The sequence below is a fragment of the Alligator mississippiensis genome, chromosome 1 (genome assembly GCF_030867095.1).
Source record: "Alligator mississippiensis isolate rAllMis1 chromosome 1, rAllMis1, whole genome shotgun sequence".
In the NCBI taxonomy this organism is placed as follows: domain Eukaryota; kingdom Metazoa; phylum Chordata; order Crocodylia; family Alligatoridae; genus Alligator; species Alligator mississippiensis.
The window spans coordinates 408,379,588-408,406,208 of record NC_081824.1 but is presented as its reverse complement, the minus strand read 5'-3'; the positions used below and the strand labels follow the sequence as shown (position 1 = coordinate 408,406,208).

Below are 26,621 nucleotides of genomic sequence, written 5' to 3'. Positions count from 1 at the left end.
GCATCATAAAAGGTTACTACTCAGACTCGGGTTTATCCAATAAGCAAATTACAATGCAGCATCTTTAGGTTTGAAATTAACATTACTAAACCCAACCCTTTTAGGTTTCTCTGAATATGCTTTCTTGGGACGTGCTTTCCTGGAATGTGTTGGGTGTGCCAGGTGGTTGGATCCAGTTTTTATCATCAAGGCTGAACCCTGAGCAAAAACCGTTAGGTCAGCTAATTTTACAGCTACAGCTTCAACTTTGGGACCCAGTCAGTTCCACGATTAATACAAACAGTTTTATCATTTTGGTTAAACTTATGACAGACAAGTTACATTTGCGGGTTACGAGCTTACAAGCTTTATATTAGCTAATATTACCTGTTAGGCAAAATGCTAAATGCCTCCAAGAAGCACATATTTATTGCTTATTAATCCCTCTGGTTCTGGCCGTCACATGCTGTTGTCAGACTCATGACTGCTTTCACAGCAGTGCTCTAATGGCTGGCCCCTGTGCAATAGAAGGAACTTTTGATGGGGGGGATATGCCATGGCTCTTCATGATATATTTTACAACACAAATCTATGAATTCATCTCTTTCTTGTATAATACTCTGTGGTAGTGACACAAAAGCAGTTCTTTAAATTGAACTACTGATGCAGACACTTCAGAAGGCAAAAGCAAATAGCATTGGCTTGCAAGAGGAAGTTGATCAAACAGCAAAGTGATTCATAGGTCACCTGACACATTTCTCTTCCTTTCTTGTCCACTGGAGATAAAAGTATCATTCTGGGACACTTTTACATGTGGTCTGGAGGTGTTGGGGGGGGGGTGGGGGGCTTTAATTAGCCGCTCTAATTAAAATGCCTTTGCATCTTGTGTATCAGCATCTCTGCACATAAAAATGGCAGTGGGAGCGCTTGAACTAAAGCTTGTTGGATGAGCTTTAGTTCGCATGTCCCTGCTGTCATTTTTAAGGTCGGGGACGCTGATACATGAGACGCAGGAGGCCGCTGGAGCACGATAATTGCCACACTCCAGCAATTCCAGCGCATTGGAGCAGCCTCTGCGCTTGTGCATAGGCACCCTTGGGTACTTATTCCCATGTATGGGTCGTACTTATCTAACATAACGGTTTTCCTAGGAGGCTGGTGTCAGCTTGTAGACAGCTGGCAGCATATAGCTTCTTGGGTGGCATCTCTGTTGGGAGGACTTCCTGGGTGGTATCTCTGTTGAAGTGCAGTAGAATGTGGGGTAAGACTCATGAAGAAAAATGGAGGGGGTAAACAAGACAGCACAGAGCCTAGGCAGTGCTGAGGGATAGAAATACCTGTGCTTAAACAGCTTGCATTTTCATTGTATTGTAAACAGATTGTCAGCTCAGGCTGATGTGCAAATCAAGCTCAAGCCTACACCTTCAGCCACATAGGCTAGCAGGAGTTTAAAGCAACTTCTGCCCAAGTTGGAAGTTTTTCTGTGTAGATGGAAGGCTTAGGATCAAAGCCTGGGCTAACTGCTATGAAGTCATGTCCTCTAGGTCAGTAGTTCTCAACCTTTTTTGTACCAGGACCCATGTTTAAACATTGATGGCTAGTCCCGACCCAGTGCCCCTCTCTCCTGACCCGCTGCCCCCTGCCCCCAGGCCCCAGCCCTCCAGCGTGTTCAGCAGGGGGTGGGTATGTGGGGCAGGAGCAGCCCCAAGCAGCCCCTCGTAGGCTAGAGCTCTGCCAGCCTGCGAGGGAAAAGCCATGGTTTCCCACATTTTTTTCCTTTAAAAGAGAATCCATTTTGAAGTTTGTCGATCCATTTTTAAAGTTTTTTCACAACCCTTTCATATATTCTTGCAACCCACTGGTTGAGAAACACTGCTGTAGGTGTCAACATTTTAAATTTCATTGGAACAGTGGGTGAAGAGGAGACTGAAGTTATTAATGGTAGCCATTAGCTTGCTCTTTGCTTCTTAGACCAGGGCTGTCCAACTGGTGGACCATGAGGGGTTGGCATGTAGCCTGCAGACTCCCATCTGGCCACTGTTGGATGCCATTGTAGTCCTGCCCACACAGTGCATATAATAGGTGGGAGCTGGACTATGCACATGACAGTGAGGGGAAGTGGGTTGACTGCTCTGCTTATGGAACTGAAGGATCTGGGTGCATGGCTGCAGCCTGGCTGGAGCCAGGGCCTGGCACCAGCAAGGGTGGCAATGACGGCGCAATTTGGTTGCTGCCAGTGGGGAGCAGCATGTGTGGCTACAGCCCGGCCGAAGCCAGCACCCAGCAGCAGTGTGGAGTTGTGCCCACCCACTGTCAACCTTTATGCATCGTCTATGTATAAGTTAGAAGGTAAATGCTGCCCAGCAGGTCACACACTTCATGATTTATATAGGCCAATCCCAGTAAATTATCCATTTTATTTCTAAGTGCATTCAGTTGAGTTATACGTCTTTGTAGTGTTCAGCCTATAAAATAAGTAATCTCAAACTGTTGTAGTTTTAACGCCTGTAGCATCTTAAATCATAAATAACAAAGGGGGGATTTTTTTTTTTATATTTATCTATTCTTTTATCTCTCATTTAACATCTTGTTCTTTCAGCCTTTGACACCTCATACTTATGGTATTTGGAAAGCGTTAGTGTATCAGCAAGTGAGAGAATATTTACAACCTGAATTTTGGCAAATTGAAGCTAGAATCTCATTAGTCATCTACTCTTCTTTCCTTGCTTACTGGTTGGGGGAGGATGAGAAAATAAACTGACACTAAGGTCCCAAAGCATAAATCAGGCGATGTATTCTAAGGGGAATTATAACAGTCAAGAAGATGAGCTGCAGAGAAAAATTGTGGTGCTTGAGGGAAGCAGCAATTCCCTAGACACATTAGTGAAATTTCAGCTACCTCCGTCCTTCTACTTCAGTGGTTCTCAACCAGGGTGACATCAGATCATTTGAAGGGTGCTGAGAGGTGTGAGGAGATAAGCAGATAAGGGCAGGCTCAAGCTTGTCCCTGCCTGGCCAATCCCTTATCCTCACTGCCCAGCCTCTCTGAAAAGAAATTAGAACTGTAATATATAAATTAGTTTTTGAAATTGGGTGCCACTCAACTCACAAGCATACAGAAATATGCCTAGAGTCTGGTGAGGGGTGCCTTGAGTTCAAAAAGGTTGAGAACCACTGATCTACTTGAAACCAACCCTTAATGGCCACTATTAGTGAGGAAGACAGATCCAAGCTGAAGAGGAAGAAGCAAAGTGGGAAGTGAAATTTTTGCTGTAGTCTTAAGCTAGTCTACTAGAACTTTTATCAGTAGTCCATGGAGAGAAAATGTATGTGCCAGTTTATAGTTACATTGTTAAATTGTTAATCAGCTAGGGACAGGGAAAGAATGACACATTCAAACAGGAGGGCAGCAGTTCTATGAAACAATATCTTGTTTTTTTTATACAACCGTACTTCTTATATTTAAAAAAAAAAAGATTGTGAAGAGGCACTACTGCATGGTAGATTTGTTCAAACATGTTTGAATAGTCAGGATTCAGGAAACTGGAGGATGACTATGGTATGAAAATAAACAGAGACACAAAAAAACAAAAAGGGCTACAAGATATTATAATTAAAGCATTGTTCACTACTGTTGGTCAACCCGCTGTGTCTCCCCCTCCCCAAGCTCCTAACTCCCAAGAAGCCTAATGTGGCTTCATGGAGCTAAATTAAGTACTTAACGTTGCAAATAAAAGATTTATGTCTGCTAGCAATGAGATATTGGCTAGTGTCATTAAAAAAAGAGTACAGTCAGTGAAGGAGTGCTGGGAGAAGATAAGAGCAGCAAGACTGCAGAATATATCAGTGTTAGCTGAAAGAGTGTGGGAGAATAGGAAGGGCTTTTGCAAACTTATCAGGGACAGAGTGTAATACCAGAGAAAAAGGACTGGATCTTCGCTTTACCACAAGCCTTCAGTAAAATGCTGCTGTATTCATGTCGTCCCAGGAAAACCTTAGAGTGACAAAATGGTTCCTGATTTCCCTCTTGCCAAGAAAAGGTGATTGCTACCAACTCAATCCCTGGTATCAATTTTATTCTAAAGCAGCTCAGCTGTGCTGGGAAGATGTATTGCACACTGTCACCCACTTTCTTCTCCATCCACCTTGTCTAGGACCAAGAGAGGTGGCTCCGTGAAATCCTCTGTTGTGCACCCCTTTACATTGTGACCTGCAACATTTTTATGTCCAGTTATCCCTTGCACAAGTGTCCCAAATGCCTCAAATTATGTATCTAATGATCACAAACAAATCAAGCTTTTTAACAGTATTGTTAAAAGCTCAGAGAAGTTCCATTTCACCTGGAAAAAATGCTTTTGGAAATATGAGCTAGTCAGAAGGCCATAGGTCTAGAAGGGACCTCCTGGGGCATAAAGTTCCCCACTATCTTGGCCAACTACTTTACATAATCCCTTTCATAAACTTGCCAAATTCCATCTTAAAACTAGCTAGTTTTTTGTCCTGGCTCTTGTTGGGAGGCTGTTCCAGATCTTTTGGGAGGCTGTTCCAGATCCTCCCCCTTTCATACTTTCCAGCTTATTTTAATTCATGGTTATTTTATAGCCACATGTAAATGCCAGATATCCTTTAGCTTTAATAGTCTGTCTTTTGCCATGGTGTTATTGTCATTATGAATTTCTAGAGACTGGGTCATATCTTTTCTGAGCCTGTTTTACTAGGCTAAACCAAGCAATAGTCTTTGAGTCTTCTTTCATAAGACAAACTGTTTACTTCCCTAATTGTCCTAGAAGTCTTTGTCTGTACCTCTTCCATTTTGAATGAATCTTTTTTTTGAACATGGGTGACCAGATTGCATGTGGGTTTGTAAGAAATGAGAATTGTGTGCAGAATAGCACCAGATGAAGTCTCACTAATGCAGTGGTTCTCAACCTTCTTAGCCTCAAGGCACCCTTGGCACTCATTAGGTTCAGGCTCAAGGCACTCATCAGGGCCAAGGTACTCCTTGAAATACCAGCTCTTAGTGAAAAAACAAATGAAAACTACAGAAAAATTTTTGAATGAATGAAAAAAGCAAATTTTTTTGCAGAAAACTGAGAAAGACCGCAACAGGTTAGAATCTTTTTAACGTTATGGATTCCTGTGTGAAATCTTTGGGTTTATCTTGTGAATCATGTTTGTATATCTTACAATACTAGTGTTGTGTGGCACCCCCTGGCACCCTTAAAAGGATTACAAGGCATCCCAGGGAGGCACAGCACCTTGTTTAAGTATCACTGGACTAATGCCTTGAAAGCTGCTGTTAATACCTTCCATAATGGCATTTCCATTTCAGATAGGGAGGTATTAACAGTAGCTTTCCCACGTCCAGACAAGCGTGCACATGGGGTTTGCAGCACCACAGACCCACCTGTGGTGCTGAAAACCACACGCGTTGCATATGCAGGTGTTCGCTGCACTGCTAATTTGTAGCATGGAGACCCTGGTGTCAAAAAAACCTGAACCAAAAAAAAAGTGGGGCAGTGCATGTGGTGTCAGTGTGTGTTGCCTGAAACTGGAGCCTGGCTAGCCAGAGCCACACTTGAGCTGCCAGCCAGGCTGTGTGCACCTGGATCCCTGGGAGGCCCCTAGAGCCGCAGGTAAGGCTGCTGGGGCCAGCTCAAGTGTTGGTCCCAGCCTCCTCTATCCCACCCAGAGCATTTTTCCCTGAGCTAACCCCATATACAGAGGCGTGTGCTTGGGCAAAAAGCAGTGGCACAGATCTGTGCTGCTGCCTTTTTTTCCCCCTGGCAACTGCATGTCTCTGCTTGTGGGGATGTGGCCAATATGTCCTAGGAATAGATTGTATTTGCCCTTCTATGGCCACATCACGTTTGTGGCTCATAGTCATCCTGTGATGTGTTCTACTTCCTGTTCCCACCACTACTTGTGCATGTTATCCAATGACACTTTAATACAAAAGGCATTAAAAGTAGACTCTGGTACAGAACTCAGAACTACCCTTTCCAGATTTCCTTTGCCTGTACAGAGTCAACCTCAAAAAGAAGGATGGGGAGAGTGTTCACCCTTGCCCGATCTGACCTCTAACCTAGTCACTTGCTTGACCTGCATAAGATGATGAATTTCCTACTTCTAGGCAAGTGCATGGATGGCATGTTATAGGATCCCCCCCTGAGGAGACTGCTCTAGGACACCAGCTTTTCTTCTCCTCTGGCTGTGTTTTAAGACAAAAGGATGCGTCCCTCCTTTGGATCCAGTAACATAGGTGCCTAAGTGCTTCGAATCCATTTCACAGGCGGCTAACTCAGGGCTGCATGGAGGTGCTTAGGATCTGTAGAGGTTAATTGCAGACACCACCATCTCTTCAGTATTTCTTGGTTAGTTTTGGAAAACAGTAAACAAATTGACAGGTGTTTTCCTTGCAAAAACAAAATGGTAAAATGCATGGCAACATGCTGAATTCTATGCCTTCTTAAGTAGAAGCCACATTCTCCTGCTTGCAGTCATTGACCACAGGGGACCCAGATCCATATGCATATCTTTGCACCTCTTGCAGCTGTTAGTGAACCTCTTCATTGAGGTTGTTTGCAAACTTGGGCAGGTCACCATTCCAGCATTCAGTAGTCCTTTTATACTTCTGAAGTTACTTTCTACAATCATTAGCTAGGAGCTTAATTTTTTAAGCTATAGGTAAGGTTGTACAGCTATATCTTTCTGTAGTGAAGAATGATTCTCATAACTATGGAATACACAGAACAGTGTGCATTCCACAAAATGAAAGAAAATATTAATGGGGAACTCAGGAGTGTCAACTGCACCCCTTCTTGTGGGCTGGATCAGTAATGGGGTTCTAATGAGCTGGATCTGGATGCATTTGGCAGTGGCATGGGGATTATTGTACCTATCACCAGCCTTCTGCCACTGATGTGGATCCCCAGCAGGACTTCGGACTCTGGATTTTGGTGATGGCACACTCTGGCTCGTTTACAAACCCTGCAGGCTAAATGACATCACTCCACAGGCTGGAAGTTTGACCCTCCTGATTTTATATCCTGGTACTTGATCTATTGACAAATGACAAGTGGTAGTACAGTAATAGTTTCCAAACTCAGCAGAGCCTGCTTTCTGAATGGGGAGTTATACCTTTTCTTCTCTGTAGGCCTAGAGTAGTGGTCACCAACCAGTGGATCTTGATCCACTGGTACATCTTGGAGCCTCTTGGAGTCGCTCCAAGGCTGGGGTGGGGGGGCTGAGTGCCTGTGTTCATGCATGCGCGTGCCCTAGGCCAGCAGGTTAGTCCATTGGGGGAGGGAAGGGGCGGGGGCTAGATCGAGGCCCTCGCGATGAGGGACAGTGCCGCAGAGGCAGGAGCAGGGATAAGTTGAGTGGGGCCCTGGCCGTGTGGGACTTACCTACTGGGGAGGTTAACCCCCAAATAATTTTTTCTTCCTCTGCCTCAATCTGCCCTCCCCATAGACTTACCTGCTTGGGGGGGCGAGGGGGGGGCATTGGTGCACAGTAGATTTTAGGTTGCTTTTAAATGCCAAAGGTCATTTCTTATTTTAAAAAGTTGGAGACCACTGGCCTAGAGTGTCACCTTCTTGCTAGCACATGGTACCTTTAAAAAAAACCAAACCATTGACTATATTTCTTTTTTGCTTTTTTAGGTGATACTGTCACGATAGGAGATGTATCATTTAAACTCAAAACTCCAAAGAACCCAGAACTTGTGCCACAGAATTACAGTAAGAAACTCCTTTCCTTTTGATAGTGAACGTGTCATGTTCAATATTGGGGCCCAATTCCCATGCATCTAGCTCTATGAGCAGCTTTGAAACTAGGATTTATAAGGCTCCAGTGTGAAAGACTAAGTAAATTATTAAGTGACGGTTTGCAGAATTGGCTTCTTGGCATCCAGTTCCACCAAGTACTGTATTTACTTGAATCCAAGATGAGGTTTACTTTCCCCATTTAACATGGAGGGAGAAAAAGCCCCTTATCTTGGATTTGAGTACAAGTAGAGGGAGCCCACCCTCCTCCTGCCACCTCTGTACCCTCCTTCTGCCACTTACTCCTCAGCTCTGGCTCCAGGCCCCACCCAGCCATGTAGCAGTAGCAGCGGCAGCTCTGGCTCTGGGGCTAGGGTCAGAGTTGTCACTGCCATAACCACTGCTTCATAGTCCAATGGAGCCTAGAGTGACCATGGGCTTTATGTTCCAGACTGGGGAAGAGATGGAGGATAAACAGTGGCAGGGGGTCAGGTGCTGGGGGGAACAGGCATGGGGGCAGGTGGGATGAGGAGTCAAGTGGTGGGGGTTCAGGTGCCTTGGAGGGGCACGCATAGAGGAGGCAACTGGCGAGAGGGGGCAGGTGATAGATGCGTGTTGGCATGGTGGGGGGCAAGGTACAGGGGGCAGGCCATTTGACTCTCCTGTTACCTTCACTCCTGCCATCTGCCTCTTACCAGTATTTGCTCCACCACAGTGCAGCGTGGGGAGAGATTTTAGATGATCCTCCAGTAGTGATTCTGTATCATATTTACTTGATTCTAAGATAAGGATTTCCTTCCATGTAACATGGGGGGAAAGCCCCTTGTCTTAGAATCGAGTACAAGGTATAATGGGGGATGGGGAGAAGGGGAATCTAGATTCATACAGAATCATCTAGAATCTTATTTTGGGGGAGTCGTCTTAAATTCAAGGTAATTTTGGATTTGGGAAAATATGGTATATGGACAATTATAACAAATTATAAATTTTCTATGTATGGCATCTAATTATTGGGCCTTCAATTCAAAGCCATCTTGGATTCAGGTAAATACAAAACTTAAGCATTGGGCTGATTTAACAAGATGGTTAGGAACATTTTAAATTATAAACGTTAAGGATTCCATTTACTTAAAGGGACAGGTCACATATGCCTATGTACCTTGCTCATTTGGGGCTGCATTAAGGCTTTGGTAGATTTAAAGTTCATTTGATTTTTAGAGGACATAACTGAGTCTTATTTCTCCAGATGCTCCAGTATTTTGTAGTATATTTAAGATAAGGTATATACATTAGCATTTTTTTCTGAATATATTTCTTGTTCCAGGTCAGATCAGCCAAATCAGTTGGAAATCATATCAACTGAGCAGAACTCAGTCGTTTAAAAAATCACATCAGTTGAGCAGGCAGAACTCAATCATTCTTAAACACCATGTATGGTACTACAACAGGCGAGCCTCTTCCATCCCAGGCTCTCACCCTGGGACTTCATATACTCCCAAATCCATTGGCAGGCATCCTATGTGCAGGCCCAAACCTGGAGGTCTTAGGGTTTGGATGCCCCCACTTGATCTTAGCCCACAAGAGGCTGAGATGCTTGATCTGAGCCAAAAGGCTGAGATTAGTATTTCTGAGCCTTTTTTTTGTTTGGAAAGTCTTGATCTGAAGCAAAAAAGAAAAGCTTTGTTACATTTATTGTAAGATGATCAGTGTACAAAATGTATAAATTATAACAATGGCAAACCTATATAATTAACTTGTGGTTGTATTTGAGAGGTGGACAAAAAATACTTGACCTTAAAGGGTAGAGGTTGCAGGGAATGGGGAAAGTGACCTTTTCTTTGTTTTGGTTGTAATAACACTTCGAATGCCTTGTGATCTCCCTTTTTATTTGTGAATTATTTTTCCTTGGCTTATAATAGCTGGAAAGTTGTCTCAGGTTTGGTTTTGTAAATGAAGATATAGAGTAAGTCTCAATTTAATCTGTGTTCATATTTTATATGGACATGTAAACCAAAGTTTGGAATCTTTAACATATTTTATTATAATACCAAATGTTTTGTTTTAAGATTTTGTTCATTTTCTTTAGACTAACCCAATAAATAATTCTTGATTAAGTGGGAAATATTCTAATTGGGTCTGAAATTATTTTGAGTGTGTGCTGTTTATTCTGATATGATAAACAAAGGAAGGGGACTTGAAATTACAGGTTTACTTAAGTTATTTGCAACAAGTGTATACCCAGCAACCTTTCACTAAAAAAGCTCATTGTGGTTGCACCTTTGCTTCATACATAAGAGTCTTTCTTGAATAATTCTTTAAACCAAATTTCTTTGCCAACTGTTAGGTGTTTGAAGGCTTAAAGCTAAAAGATGCTTCAGATTGTAACACATGATCAAATACGTCATTTGCTGATAAACTCGACCTGGATTCATTTGTTCTTGCAACTTCTCTTCTTCCTTCCACTGTGTTGCAGTTTTTCCTTAACATCTGGCTCTATCTTGGGTTTTTTTTTCTGTTGGTCTTCAGCCAAAGTCTGTGCTGGATTTGTGTGAAGTCTGTGTCAAAAACCTTGAAATCTCCGGTAAAGCAGAACATATTGGATCTGTCTAAATGTTTGGCTGAGTCTGTACAGCTTTTTGACTCTTCAATCTTATACAGCTGATTGAGAGAGTTGAAGTAATTTACTTTAAAATATTTCCATAGAATCTTAGAACAAAACTGGAGTTAAAACTATAACAGAATAGTCCACAAACTTTTGGAAATCACTTGAACTTGGAATAGCTTTAAAAGGGCATTCACATGGTCGTTTAAACAAACATAAGCCTTAAATTAAATCATTTTGCAAGTCATGAAGGGAAGATAAACAGGATGTGATGTGGAGGGGGCGTAAGTGATATTGCATCGTTTAGAATTTCAAGCAAAGGTGATGAATAAGTCTAGTTTACCAAATTTCCACACTATGCCATGGTGTCTTGGTAGTTTTGTTGAATATTACTTGGACTCCTAATGAATAGGGACCTGCCTAAATTGCAGCAGAAGTATGCTGTGCAGCAGCTTCTTTAATCTTGTTCTTTTTGCCACGTGCCTCCCCCCACCCCCCGCCACTGTTTGGCTAAGGGGCCCCAGTGGCCCTTCTGCTTGCTGCTGATCAGCCAGGAGGCAAAAACTGTGGCATATTTAAAAACCACAGTTTTTGCCTCCTGACTGATCAGCAGCTAGCAACAAAGGAGCATTTTCCAGAGCAGCTCCTGGCATTTTCTTGCTAAACAGAATGTAGTTCTTCATGTCTTGACATCTTCTCACTGAGTACTTCTGTGTCGGCTACAAAAAGTCAACCATAACTTGGCCTTTCGTTGTCTTGTGGATATAGTACTCTGAAGTTGATGTACAGTTCCATAAATTTTGAAGTTGTGCGGCCCTGGATTTCTTGGTGTATGTATGTTTGCTCCCAGTGATGTGAACACCATTGCACTGTTGTAGTTTTGAATTTTGTCAAGGGTAGTGCTTTGTGGGCTTGCTACCTGAGGTAATAAGTTTCTTAAGAAAAGGTGGTGTATGTAAATCTGTCAGATTTACTTTGCCGTTGTGGCAATGTCCTTTGAAGTGGTTGCCAGTTTTCTTGCTAATAAAATATCTTGTGCCATACTAATGGCATACTGGCAAATTAATGGAGAGCATTCAGCCAGTAAGTATGGAGGAGGAGGGAAGGGGTGGTGTGGGGAGAGGCAAACTAATGACATCTCAGAGATGTCAAATATGGTGATGTTCAGTGTAGGCTGGAGCATGCACTTAGGAGTCACTGGTGATCTTTGGACAGAATTTCATTGTGCAATTGTTATATCCTCTGAATGTACACAAACAGCATTTTTACAGCTTGCCAGCACTTCTTTCTGTTTGCACAATGCAATTCACTATGCATCAAGTAATTTTCTTCATTTTCATAATATTCAGCATAAGGTTGCCTCTTTTACTGACCTTTGTGGAGACCGGTTAGAGTTTTCCATCTGTGTGGTGGTGGATGTCCTGCTGGCAGTTCTTTCTGTTTCAATTTTAGGCCTACACAGCAGGAATAAAGATATGTTTTTAGAAACTCTTAACATGTAATTTAAGCAGTTATTTATACCTTAGAAATAAAAAATGCAGTTTCTTGAGTAACTTACAGCTTAAATCAGGGGTGTCAAAATCACCTGGGACTTTGCCAGGTCTGGACCACAGTGCATTTGGCAGGCTGGATGCAGCCCAGGGCGTGAGGGCTGCTGCAGTGTCCAGGAGCAAATGGGGCAGAAATCTGTTTCTCTCGAAGTCTCACAGTGGACCAAAGCCCCATACTGCTCGCCAGCTTGCTTAAGAGTTCATAGATGATATGCATACATGCACTGTACTGCATAATGTTTTTTCTATGGCCACTTTTTTATTCATTTCTTACACTTATTCAGACTTTTCATGATTTTTTGATTTTGTGGATTGATTTTATAAGCTTTAAAATGATATATCATGTATGGGTATACAGTAAGTACAAATACCTTAAAATGTTTTTAGACCATCTACTCCTTAGTGTATTAGTATACGGATACCAGAAATCGAGTTCACCTTTTTTCATGTTAGATTTCTGCTCTGGTTGCTGCTACCTGTAAAAACTATGTTAAAATGGAATTCAGGTTGAGAGTATGTGCTTGTAATATACATTATGGGGTTGTTGTAATTATCCTAAATAAAAACTAGGGGTGCACTGTAAAGATTTTTTTGGCCAATACTGATGGCTGATTATTAACCAGCCACGCTGACTGATACCGATCCAATAGCCAACAGTTCCTATCTGTGGTACGGGTACCACCAGTGGTACGCAGACAACCTGTCAGAGGTACGCATTAACAGATTAATTATAATTACTTTATCTGACAAAAATTTGTTTGTGGTACATAAGGTGGAACTGAAAAAATTGCTGGTGGTACTTCAGGTTGTATCATTTTAAATTGGTGGCATGCAATCTGTCAAATCTTTAGGAACCACTGTGGTAGCCAATATGCAGCCTGGCAGCTTGGAGAGCAGCATCCAGCCGGTAAGTCTGTGGGGGGAAAAGGGCATAGAGGGGGCAGACTGAGGCTCCCACAGTGAAGAAGGAAGCAAGGCTGGGACAGGGGCAGGTGCTCCCCAGCCAGGACAGGGCAGGGCGTGGGACGGAGCTGTGAGCAGCTTGTGGGAGGGGTGCAGGAGGTGGAGAGGCGGGTGGCTCCCTGTTGCTGCGTGCATCCCAGGGGAGGCTTAGGGGGCATGTGCCCCGTGGATTTATGCATGGGGCAAAGGCAGGCTGCTCGCTGCAGGCTCAAGGCCAGAGGCTGTGTCAGCCACTTCCCAGCAGTGGCTGGGCCAGGGCTGTGCTCAGGGCAGGTAGTGGAGTGGGGTGGCTTGGGGGGGTTAAGGCAAATTTTGGGGTGTCAGGAAGAGGTCAGCACAGCCCCTGGCCCCGAGCCCACAGCGGGCAGCCCGCCCTCACCCTACACATAAATCCAGGGGGCATATGCCTCCCATGCCTTCCCCAGGATGTGCACAGCGGTAGGGACCTGGCCCCTACACAAGCTGCCCACGGCTCTGTCCAGCACCCTGCCCCAGCTGGGCAGCGCCTGCCCCTGCCACAGCCCCACTCCCTCCCTCCCTCACCATGGGGGCCTCGATCTGCCCCGCCCCCACTCCCATTTCTGCCCCCCCCTCCTGTTCCCCCTCACACACTTACTGGTTGGACGCTGCATTCCTGGCTGTGTATGTGCTGCGGCTCTGCACATGCACACAGCATTTATCGGTGACATTATTGGTTATATTGGCCCAAAAAAGTTGATTGCCAATAATGTCAATTTTCCTTTTATTGGTGCCAATTCAATATGGACTGATATATTGGTGCATCTCTAATTAAACATTATTAAGACAAGGCAGGTGAAAATTAAAATTTAAAAATTCAATCCAGTGGTTGTTAACTTTTTTTTTGAATTTGAGACACATGCCTGTTGGTACACCTCTATAACTTTTGCAAATTTAGTGGCACCCAATTTCAAAAGTAAATTCATGTAACAGTGGTTGTTTCTCTGCAGATGGGCTCTGCAGTGTTGGAGATGGGGTGGACTTTGGCAAGGCAGGGACAAACCTGAGCTGGCACATATCTGCTTACCTTCTCACACGTTGCTTATGCCCTCACACTTTTGAAGGAGCCAGCCGCACAGTGGTTAAGAATCTCTAAATATATAATGATCCAATAATATAGCCAAATATATTAAAATGTGGAAATGTGTAGACACAACGGCCAAAGAACTTAAACTCTGCTCTGTAGAGACATGTGGCAGAACAATATAATTGGGATTAAGGTGCTTTTAATGCCTGTATCAGATTAAACAGATTTTAAAAAATGTATTTGATGATTTCTCTTTTTTCCTCTGCAATGACAAAGTATGCAATGCTGATTACTTGCACTTTCATATCTTTGCTTTTTAGTGTTATATTGGATATAATACCATATTTACTCCAATCCAAGAGGAAGATTTTTCCCCATTTAACCTCGGGGGAAGCTCCTCATCTTGGATTTGAGTACAGGGTGGGATTGTGGGGGAGGGCTGGTAGCTGCTGCAGCTCTGGCTCTGGCCCGCGCACCAGCACAAATCCAGGGTTGGGGCCAGAGCCACAGCTACTGCCTGTCCCCTGCTGCCTCTGCCCAGCCTCTTCCTACCCCTCCGTCACCTTTGCCCCTTCATCTGTTCCCTCTGCCTGTCATCTTCACCCCCCACTCCCATGCCACTTACCTTTGTTCTGGCTCCAGCAGAGCTGGGCCAGAGCTGCTGCCACCACCACCATTGCTACTGGGTTGGACTGGGCCTTTGGCCAAAGCCTGCCAGAGTGAGGGTAAGTGGCAGGAGGGGGGGGGGGGAACGGTAGGCAGCAGGGAGAGGGCAGGTGCCAGGGGGGCAGGCAGCAGGGAGAGCAAGTGTGTGGGGGACAGGTTATTAGGGAGTTGTCCTAAATTCGGAGTCATCTCTAATTTGGTTAAATGTGGTACATACAGAGCAACCTTTACTAATGCAGAACAGTGTTTTAATATGGAAATGAAATTATTTTATACTATTGTTGATTAATAGTTTTTTTTTCTTGGAGGCTATATAGTTGCATCAAATCTGAATTCTTTTTTTTTTTTAGTGAGGAGCAAAAATGAGTCGTGCATTAAAGTTTTGTTAATTGTGACGGATTGATTCTGTAAGGAGGGCAATTGTTTTTGTAGTGCCATTCTTTTACCTTTATCTTGCTATGCGTAACAACGTGGTTTTCTGTTTAAGTATTTTTTTGAGAAAATGTTTCTATTGCTTTTCAAGTTTGTCCAGATCTAAAATCAAAATTAATAGGAGAATGCATTTTTAAATAGAATCTATGCTAGTACCAAGTTTTCTGGAAAAATGTATTAAATGGGGTCGTAAATCTTGAACTAAAGTAGATGCCAGATTTCACAGCTGTGGAACCCCAAGGTGTATGTAGCACTTTTCATTTGTCTGTATTGAACTTCATCCTGTTAGCTCTAGCTCAACTTTCCAATCTGTTGAGGTTCTTCTGAATTGTGTTCGCGCTGTCGCAATCCATCCTGATTTTGTGTTGTCTGAAAATTTGCTCAAGAAGCTTTCTAGACCCAGATCATTAATAGACACATTGAACAGCAGCAGGCCCAGGATGGACCCCTGTGGGACTCAAAGCCTCCTGAGATTCTGACATGTACCTGTTAATAATTACTAGGAATCCTGGTTTTCTCTCTCAAAAAAATTGTAAATTCCCTGATTTAAAAAAAATAACCTCTGACAACCCCCCCCCCCGCAAAATCTGTAATTAAAATGAAATGGCACTCTCTCCCTCTCCCTCCCTCCCTCCCTCTCTCTCTCCCTCCCTCCCTTGCTGTCAATTGAACACAATGTTTTATTGATATATTTTCAATTTTAAAGCAATGTAGAAGCCTACTAGTGCCTCAATCACTATAATAGAATAAATTCTAAATACCTATACATTTTGGTATTTGATTTTGGGCTTTTTATCATAGAAACTCAGAGCTACCTCTGCCCCCTTAGCTCACCAGGACACAGGTCCAGGCCTCTCACTACCAAACCACTGGCTGTCAGCCCTGTGTGTGCCCCTCACTACCTATCCACAGTGCCCCCTGGGCCTGCAGGTGCCCCTCGCCCCACCCACATCCCCCAGGCTCTGCAGGTATACCTCACTGGTGCTGGTGCCTTGTCTCCCACCCACAGCCCCCTGACCTCCCCCAACCTGGCTGGACGGGGCTCCAAGCTGCTAGGGCTACAGGGCCAAGGACCCGGGTCTGGAGCTTCCCACAGCAGCGCCTGAGCCCCAATATCTTTTTATATAGCAGTGGGGGCCAACTTTTTTGTCAGGCATGCCACTGATTAGCTCAGGGGTGGGCAATTATTTTTTGTGGAGGGCTGCTTACTGAGTTTTGGCAAGCTGTTGAGGGCTGCATGGGTAGCTCCACCCCTTGACAGGTGCCGCACCCCCTTGGGCCTGCAAGTCCTGCCCCTAACCCCTGACCCTTGCCAACCAGAAGCCCCTCCCTTTGCCCCTGGAAGTACTCCTTTCAGCAAGGAGTTTTGCCATCTCAGAACCAGAGAAATGCCAAATTATATTCTAAAAATCAAACATCTACAACATTCATTAATTTGATTTAAAAAATTTTTTGTCCTGATTTACATGTGTTTGTGTAGTGTACTTAGAAGTGATCGCATAATAGCTTAAAATGAAGTCTTATGCTTGTATATTGTGGGGGGAGGCATGGGGGTGGGTATAGGTTTGTGGGGGGGCTGTGGGTGTGTGGGGGATTTGTAGGGGGAATGGATAGGTATGTGGGGTGTGGGTGAGGGAGCATAGGGGTATGTGTGGATATGTGGGGTGTGGGTGGGTATGGGATTTGTGGGGAACTGTGAGGAGGAGGATGGCTGGGGTGTGTGACGTGGTGTGGGGGTCTGCATGTATGGCAGTGCGAGGGGGGTGTGGGTGCATGTGTATGGTGGGGTGCGTGTGTGTGGGACATCCTATGAACACACACACTCTCCCTCTCCCTCCCTCATTGCACACACACACACTGCTTTGCTCACTACACACACATGCACTGTGTGCTTTTATCACTAAACACACACTGCATTGCTCACTAGACACACACACTGCTTTGCTCACTATGCACACGCACTGTGTGCTTCGCCTACTACACACACACACATTCTCTCTCTCTCTTTCCTTTCCTCATTGCTCTCTCTGTTTCCCCCTCCCTCATTGCATGGACACACACACCCCTGCTCCTGGCCCTGGGGTACTGGTGTAGCCCCATGCTCCCATGGTTCAGTGATGCAGCTGGGGCCATGTGGTGCTGGAGCAGCTGCCTGCAAGGAAAGCAGCTGCAGGCAGACACTTCTGGGTGGGGCGGGAGGGGCCAGTTAGTCTTTCTCCTGACTCCTGCCAGCTTCTCCTGGGTCCTGTTGCCCCTGGTTCCTGCCATCTTTGACAGCAGCCCAGAGCAGATAAATATTAATTTTCTAAACTTCTTAGGTGCCCCCCCGGCCAGATAAAATGGTTTGGTGGGCCAGATCTGGCCCACAGGCCGTATTTTGCCCACCCCTAGATTAGCCCCACACCATATCCAAGTGTCTCTCCAATCCCTGTTCTCTGTCTAGTCTTCTGCTCTGCTTTCTGCTTCATACTGTTTGCTCTCTACCCGCAGCTGTGCTACTTGACCCATCCCTGATCTGCCACATGCCACACACACAGACTGCCTATGTCACTTTTGGCATTCTTGCCATCAAGTTGGCCACCCCCACCACACAGTATCCTACAAATTAAGAATAAAAACTTAGGCCCAGATTTTCAAGTGGTACAAATGTTCAGAGCTCCTCTGAAGCAAGTAGACCTACACTGTTTGTACCACATGATGATTTGGCTCAATGAAGAATAATGCAGATTTTTTGGTATTGTGTTGTCTAATTTGGGCTAATTTGTCTCATCCCTGAAATTGCACCTTGAAAGCTTGTATTACTGGTTGTAAAGTACTTTAATGCTGGTGAATAAAATGTGCAAGGATATAACAATATAAACTATTAACTTTAGGCTACACTGGTGAGAATGGTATACAAGAATAAAATAACATAAGAGACTACATAGATTTATTGGAAGTTGCAAAGATGTATGTTTGTATTTAGACGTAATAGGTAATCATATAATTACAAATTTTATTATGCATACATGTATGAGGAAGTGTTAAGTTTTTATGTGGGAGTGTAATTTTATAATTTTCTGACTTTTGAGTGCTTAACTGTGTAATTTGAACTGTTAATATTAGAGACAATCAGTAACAGATAAACATGCTTTCTTGGTTGTCTTTTCATCAATTTATTTCAAGCCTATTACCTATGATTGAATTGAGAAAGAGGCAATGTACTAACTTATTTGGCTACTCTACCAAATATATGTTAGTTGATACAACTTTAATCTGCATACGGATAGAACTATTTGAAATGACTGAGCAAAAACATATTGTCCCAGCTCCTTGGAAATACGTCAGTAAAGAATTATGTGTATTTTCTCATACCTAAAAAAGGGAAATTACCAAATTTTGTAGGAATTTAATAATCAGTATTTCTTCATAGTTATTCTCTAGGGTAAATAATTTGTACTACTTGAAGGGCAAGCAAGAAGAAATAAATATACTGAAATACATTGAAGTTCATGGGGAAAGGCTGTGAGACTTTTAATATTTTCTTGTAGGCTGTACATTTATGTTCTGTTCTACATGACAGTTTGTTTTGCAGATGTTGCTGTGCATTCTTGAATCTTGTTTCTATTTCTGGCCCTGCTTTTAAGTCTGACCCAAGTTTTTTCTCGAGGCCATCCTAAAAATAAAAATAGCTACATTTATTAATGTGAAACGCACCAGAGGCATTCCTAGTCATGCTGCGTGAAAGCTGCTTTTTGTGCTTGACTTTTGAACCAAAGAATTTAGTTTTATAGAAGGTTTTCCATCCTATTCAAAACCCGAAACCATATGGTATTATATTTTTTTTCTTTAAGAGAAATTGTAAATGCATACAAAGGACAAGTTTATACAACAGGTGAACTTACATAATTAATAGGCCTTTCAGGGCCATTCTGTTTTACAGCATTAAGATAAATTTAATTTTAAAAGTTTATATTTGTAGTTGTTTTCAAAAGCATAATGCTTCCATAGTTAAAGAGCAGCAACATGTGCATAGTGCAGTCTTCTCTGTATGAAATCTGTCTTTATAGAGTAACTTTTCTTAATTTCTTTAAGGTTCTCATAGAAATTTGTATGCTATTTGTCATTAGTCCAACAGTGTGTGTGGTATATATGTCTTGTGTGTTACATTTGAAGAAAACAGTAATATTCCAGCCTAGATAACTTAGCATGCTGACACCATATGGAGATAGCAATGTGTTGTCATTTAAGTGTCCATAAATAGTTGTTTAAAAGCATTTATTTGAATTGCCTGGTTTCCTTTTGTCTTGTAATTAAAATGTGTACACTGGGTTATATGATTTCCACCTGGGCCCCCATTCCTGCCCCAATGAAATCACTAGTAAGAATCTGATTGATTTTAGTGGGAGCTGGGAAAGGCTTTTAATGACTTTCATGGATGGCAGATTCAGATAGTTTTACATTTTAGTGATGCTTTTATGTAATTTTTCTTCAGTGGGAATCTTATTTGAACAGTAAGGGTAGGGATAGACATTACATGTAAACTGTTTTAAGTGTTCAGAAACTGCTTTGAACCTGTAATAGAACAGATGTTCAGCGCACATAAACCGGTTTGAAAATGGCTGAAACTGGTTTGAGATGAACCTGGTTGAATGTAGTATCATATTTAACTGATTTGCATCAAACTGGTTTATGCAATGTCTGTTCTAGACCCCTTGCTGGTTTAAGATAAACCAGACTCCCCCAGCATCCTGGCATGTTCTCTGGGCTGGGCAGGGCTCTCTGCTCCACAATAGAGCTGGCCCTCCCCTCTGCTCCCTGGCTAGAGCTCAGCAGAGACTGCAGGTACAGCAGAGTCTGCCTGGCTTTCCTTTGCCCTACCCACCGCCTTGCTGCTCAAGTAGGAACCCCCCCACCTCCATCCCTTCCATCTCCCACAGCACAGACCCTAGCCCCATGGATCCTAGGCATGTGGTATGCTAGCTAATGACAAGAGGTGTCTGTGTCTTCAGTTTCACTGGGACGGGCAGACAGAACAGTGTCTGCTTAGGGCTTTTTGGAGCTAATCAATAGGTCAGGTGGTAAGCTTTTTAAGAAGAGTTTGAACTAATGGAGAGAAGCTGTTGTTTTGCTGATGGGGTGATAAACACTGTTATGAACCCCCTGCTGGCTTGCTTGCCTGTCAGTTTGTTGCAGGCAATATAAAGAAGCAGGGAAGGAGATTGAAAAGCTTCATATCATCAACAGATGCATGCACAGGACACCCCCCTTGCCTCAGACTGCTAGCAGGGGTCTGGGGTCTGGGAACACTCCTGCCCCTTGATCAGTGAGTGGGGAAAAGCCTGGGAGGGTGCGGGCAGACCTCCCTAATCAGAATGTCCTGCTTGGGTCTGGCCACACTCCCTCAGCTCAGCACTATACAATGCTATACAAGGGAATGGAGGGCTGCTGTAGCACCTCCCGGCTTCTACTGTGTGCCATTGCAGGCATGTGCCTGAATGTTCTCAGTCCAGAGATAATGTCAGTCTGGTTACAAACTGGTTCAGCCTAGCCAGGTTAGACTAATCTGCAAAGGTTGAATCAATTTAGGCTCAGGCTTTTTGAATGTCTGTCCCTAGCCTAAGGGAAGAAATAGGATTACTTCAAAGCTGTATTATAGAATCATATGATTGGATGGGGCTTCACAGGCCATTTAATCCAACTCCATACACAGTTGCAGAATTGCTAAACCATCACAAGAAGATATCTGTCCAGTGTTGTCTGGAAAACCTCTGATAAAGGAAATCCCACAGGTTTCCTAGGCAACTTATTCCATTATCCTACTATTCTTACAGTTAGGAAGTTTTTCCTGAGATTTGATTTGTGACTGCATGTCATGTCCTCTGTGGCAAGGGAAATCAGATTTTCTCCATCTTCTCTATGATAATTGATATTGTGCCCCTGCCATCTCTTATTTTTTCCAGGTTAAAAGCATACCTAGTTCCTTCTACTTTTCTTGTATGGTTTGCATTCTGATTCCTTTGATACCTTCATTTAACATTACTTATGGATCCTTTCCATGTTCTTTTCATTCTTACGTCATTCTTAAAATGTGTGGTGCCCAAAACTGGATGAAGTACTGCAGCTGATGTCCAACCAGTACCAAGTGAAGCATCTTGGTCTTGCGTACAATACTTATGTTAATGCAGCCCCAAATTGCGGTTCTATTGTTTAGCCGTGTATCCTCCATTCTGTACTTATGCATCTAGCTTTTCTTTCCTCTGTGTAGTGCTTTATTTTTGTCTTTGTTAAATTTCGTTTTGTTGTTTATAATCCAGTTCTCAATTTATCAAGATCCCTTTGAATTCTGGTCCTGTCCTCTGAAGTGATTTACAGTGCCTCCTGGTTTTGTGTCACACCTGATCATTTCAGTCTTTTCCTGCATCCATATAATTAATAAAAAGTGTTAAACAACACTGGTCCCAGAACAGCCTTTAGTGGAGTCTGCTTATTGCAACTGTGCTCCCCACCTGCTGGTCTGACATTGATACATTAATAGTTATTTTTTGCTTTATATTCTGTGATTGTTCATATAGTTATCTTTCCATCTAAAGGTAGTTCTGTCTATGGCAGGAGGCTTGGAGGTCATGCTGCTTTAGAAGCAGTCAGGCTGCAGCCTGCAGGTATAGCTTGGCTTAACTGCAGTCATCTGATCTGGGAGGAGGATATAAGGGCTTAGGGAGCATATAAGCCCAGGCCCTGAGATGAGCCAGCAGTGACCTGGAGGCTGTTGAGGGAGTATTGCCCACAGGAGGGCTGCAATCCCAAAATGCCAGCTTGGAGCATACAGCAAGCAGTCTGGAGGTTTGGAGAGGAACTAAGTGGGGGAGGAGATTTCTAGGGACCCAGGGAAGGGTTTGGAGCCCAGCTTGAGGGGATGTGTGTGTGGGAGCAAAGAGGGCCCAGGAGCCCAGAGGAAGGGCTAAGTGGAAGGCAATATCAGTAAGTGACTACACTTGGGAAGCATAGGGTTCACTGTAGAGGTGGTTGCAGTCAGGCAACTAGTCCTTAAGGCAGCAACTGCAGACACCTGGCGGTCATTAGAGAGTGATTTGGGAAGCCCTGGGCAGCCTCACTCACATCTAAGTAATATATATCAAAACAGAGTGGGTGAATGAAGGGGTGACTGCCCACAGAGAGTGGAGTGGGTTAGAACGGCAGGGACTCCAAGGGTTTCACGGCCATTCGTGGAGAAGACCCTGTGATTCTAGTCTACATTTCTTGGATTATGAAAATGACATTTAAGACTCGCATTAAAACCCTTGCTAATATCTAGATATATTATGTGCAGGTATGAACAGTTTTAAAAAGATGAGATACAAAGGCATATTCAGAATAAGAAATGATTAGCTCAGTATCTGACTTTTTAAAGGATAAATTATCAGTATCAATTTTTAATACATTACATTTACTTAGATGTATACAACAAAAAATGCAATCTTATACTCTAAATAAATGCAAATATCTAGAACTCTTGGTTCAGAGATAGTACCTTTTATTAGACCAACTGAGAAATTGCAAAAAAGTATGTATTTTTATGTAAGCTTTCAGGCTCACACACCCTTCATCAGGCTCGGTGAAAGTTTAAGATGGTAAAGGGCATGTGAGCCCGAAAGCTTGCAGAAAAATACAATTTTTTTTTGCAATTTCTCAGACCAACACGGCTACCAGATATATCCCTGATCTCATATTCTAGGCATCAGTAGAATTAATTTTATTACAACAATATCAAGAAGAATGAATCATCCTAGAAACCACTAAATACATATCAAGCATAATATTAAGTAAGAAAAACATACAGATGAAAGCTTACTGTGTCAAAAAAGTTAACTTTTATTGGCAAAAAATTATACTTCAGGCAGTGTCCAGGAATACAGCTTAAGAGGAGAGAAAAACCTTTTTTAGCATACTTCTGCCTCTTACATCAGGAATGCTAATGTAGGAGCCAAGGGAGATGCTTTGGATTGGTTTAGTTTTTACCCTGTCTGTAGGCTGCGTATTACCGAAGTTTGAGGTAGTAAGACTTGACAGTTCTTTCTTAATTTTGTATAGCAGGGGCCTCTGGACCACATGAGTGGCAAGGAACTGGTCCGTGGGTCAGAGCGGGCCCACAGAACCCTTCACTCTGCTCCCCACATACCGGATCCACCCCACACAGCACCCAGTGTAGCTGGTCTGGGACCCACACTGCATTCAGTGTCCCAGTCCAGCTGAAGTGGGCAACACATGGCTCCTGCCCTGGCTGGACTGCATTGCACGTGGTACTCCCCCAGCTGATCTGGACTGTGTTACATGATGCTTGCTCCAGCTGGATCCTGGATCAACTGGAGTGGGCACTGTGTGCAGTGCAGCTCCCAGAGTGGCTGGAATGGGTGCCGTGTGTGGCATGTGCCCTGGGCTCTGCCCATGAGGCTGGACCAGCATGTGCCTTGTATGGGTCAATTCAGACCTGGGGCACCCCTGCTGTATAGCCACTTTCTGTGTTAAGTATACTAAAACTCAGGGGTTTAATTATTAAAAAAAAATTTGACCATATTTGTCACTGCAAGTTAAGCCTCTTGAGGCTACTGGTGCAAACATTGCTATCTGTTGAAACTCATTTTGTACATGTGAATTGAAATACACGGTAGATAAGGGTTTTGTTGTTGTTCTCAATAATGTCAATACTATTAACAGTAAATTATTTATTATTTGCAATACAGTGATGCTGAGAGGTTAAATGAGGATTGGGGCTACAGCTTGGTGCTGAACACATTTATAATACGCAGTCTTTGCCATGACAGATTTAAAGATTAATTGGCAAGGGATGCAAGGATTGGATTTATTAAATGGAAGGAAATGGTGTATAAAGAATGAGGATAGGTAGGATAGGTTACATAGGCTGCATGCAGAATTTGCTATTTTTAAATTATTCTGCTTTACATGTTGTCATTTCTTCAGTTTTAAGAACCAAATAAGCAAGTAATATGGCCGCCTAACTTTTTAATCATTTTTGTTGAAAGCTTCATCATTAACACTTGAATTAAATTATAATTTTATTTTTCTTGTAGTTTCAGATTCTTTGGGTCAATCTGTCATCCATCATCTAAGATGGATAATGCAGAAAGATCTTTTGGGGCAGGATGTTTTTCTTATAGGTCCCCCTGGGCCCCTTCGTCGATCCATTGCCATGCAGTATCTGGTAAGTTTTGTTTAAATTATGGAAAACTGAAGTTGTTAACATTGTTTAGTTATTACAGTGTATGTCTGTAAATACTTTATTACTAGAAGATCTTCTGACTGGGTAGTTAGTTGCCAAAGAACTTGTCCCAGGCACATGCTTTTAAAGGTTTTATTGTATTTTATAATGACTAGGAAGAACAAATATTTTAGTCAATATGCTTTTTTGCTTAATTACTATAGGAGAAAAAAGATTTGGTGAACTTGCGTGGTTTCCATATGCTGTTGCAAATGGAAAAACCATCTGTTTTTTGCATTGTGTGCATTACAGAACCAAGATGTCTGCATACAGTAAAAACAAGCCACATTGCTTACCTATACTATTTGGGAGGATGTTTAGGGAAGAAATACCCTGAGGAAAAGCTATAAGGGGAATGTCCTGTTATTTGGGTAGAGAGAGTAGATGTGCATGTGTGTGGTCCTCCCATGGGATGTAGGAGATGTTTGCCCACACCTATCTCCTTTACTCTGAAGGAACTGCTAGAGATCTTGTATCTTTGCTGCATGGTTTCCTGTTCATCCCATTGTGTTCCAGGGGAACATACTTCACTGGAACAGTGCTGCAAAGGATAGTGTCACTATTTACTCTTATGTGTTTAAAAATATATGCCTTTATTTCTCTCATCATTATTTTTCCTTGTGGGCTTTTTTTTTAATAGAAATTTAAATTTCTGTCAGTAGTGTCTGCACCATTAGGGAATTGGTAGCATTAAGATTAAATAGATGTAGAAGAAGTGAAATGGAAATAAATGGCAGTTATTCAGATCTTTATAAGTCTTTTTCATTTGTATGTTTTTCTTACAAATATGTAATAGGATTGCTTAAGAAAGATCTGTTGGTTAGAGATTCGCTGCCCTTGCCCATTCAGCTAAAGGCTGAGGACGTTTCAAGAATTACTGATTCTGTATACTTATAGAAGATGAGTCTCCCGACTTGACATTTCTACTATTTCCAAAGTTAAAAAACACAAGTAGGATAAAAATCATGAGGGAGAACATTTCAAGCATACTGTGTAAAAAAGCAGTAGCAGCACAAAGTAAGCGCTTTCTTTATGTGGGTAATCTTTAACTTTATAGATTTAGGCTGCCCTTAACGATACAATAGCAACGTGAGATAGGAGGAGAAAATTATAGTTCTCAACATATTGACAAGGGTCTGCAAACTCTGTATGTGCACATGATTACAGTTAAAGTTTACAATAAGTTACTGTTTAAACACCATTGAATGAATCAGGGTGGGAACTTGCTAGAGTTCTAATTAACATGATAGGAAACTTGTGAGTTTGTGTTCAGGATTTCTAGGTTTTGGGTATTTTTTTCACTGTCCATTGCTGGAAAGGTAGCTTGGAGAGAATACTTTATAGCTGTTCAGTTTAGAGGATTTATGGCTTGTTATTATGGCTTTTACAACCAGTTTGGGGAAAATAAAAAGGTTATTGAGCAAAAATTCAAACCCTTATGTTGAATGGAGAGCACAGTGGAAACATCTTAAAATTACGAGATATTAAATTTTTGTTTGGAGTCGCTTTAAATGACTTTGCTGTTGTCTAGGGCTCTCCAGGACAATTGTATCGTTAGGCACATTGTGAAAGTTCAACTACCGGCCTTATAGATTTGTTTTCTGTAATAACTTCACAATCTTGTCTACAGGAGCTGACCAAGCGGGAGGCTGAGTATATTGCACTATCCAGGGACACTACAGAAACTGACCTCAAACAACGCAGAGAGATCCGGGCTGGGACTGCTTTTTATATTGATCAGGCAAGTTGGTATTAGAGCCCAAACTTCTTATTGTTTGCAGCTAGTCCCAAGGAAACTACAACATAAAATGAATGCACACAGAGTTGTAAATTTTGATTGCCAAAAGATTTATGTGACATTCTGTTCACATGAGACAAAGATGGACTTCTTGATTTTGCTACTTCTTAAAAACTGTGGACTTCATTCAGCAAAGTACTTAAATGCTGTAGAACTGCTTAAAATTAGACACATATGTATTGTATGTGTGTACTGTAATTGTACTATGTGTTCAAGGCCTAAAGGAGATGAGATTATTGGCATATCCGTAAGTGCATTTCAGGATATTGACAGTCAATATCAAATGATACTGATATAAACAGTTACAGTGTAACTTATGTAGAATTGTTTCCTTTAGAAGAAAACTTGCAGCCATTCAGATAACTTGTATTGTTACAGGTTCAAATAAATGTAACCTTTGTCATTGAGGCTGAGGTGCATTCCTAAGAAATAGTTTCCCTCCCCTTTTTAAAGTGGTTAAACGTTATATTTGTCTATAACCTTAAAGGCTAGGGACAGACATTATACATAAACCTGTTTAAGTGATCAGAAACTGGTTTAAACCTGTAACAGAACAGATACTCA

The 26,621-nt window shown here is 42.6% G+C and overlaps 1 protein-coding gene across 1 annotated transcript in view; it reads left to right on the top strand.

Annotated features, from left to right (window-relative positions):
• VWA8 (von Willebrand factor A domain containing 8) overlaps positions 1-26,621 on the top strand; it is a 308,581-nt gene that overhangs the window by 15,047 nt on the left and 266,913 nt on the right. Inside the window, exons 2-4 of the mRNA XM_059724552.1 lie at positions 7,644-7,721; positions 24,072-24,202; positions 25,890-26,000. Coding sequence (XP_059580535.1) covers positions 7,644-7,721; positions 24,072-24,202; positions 25,890-26,000 — 320 coding nt within the window. The remainder of the gene's footprint in view (positions 1-7,643; positions 7,722-24,071; positions 24,203-25,889; positions 26,001-26,621) is intronic.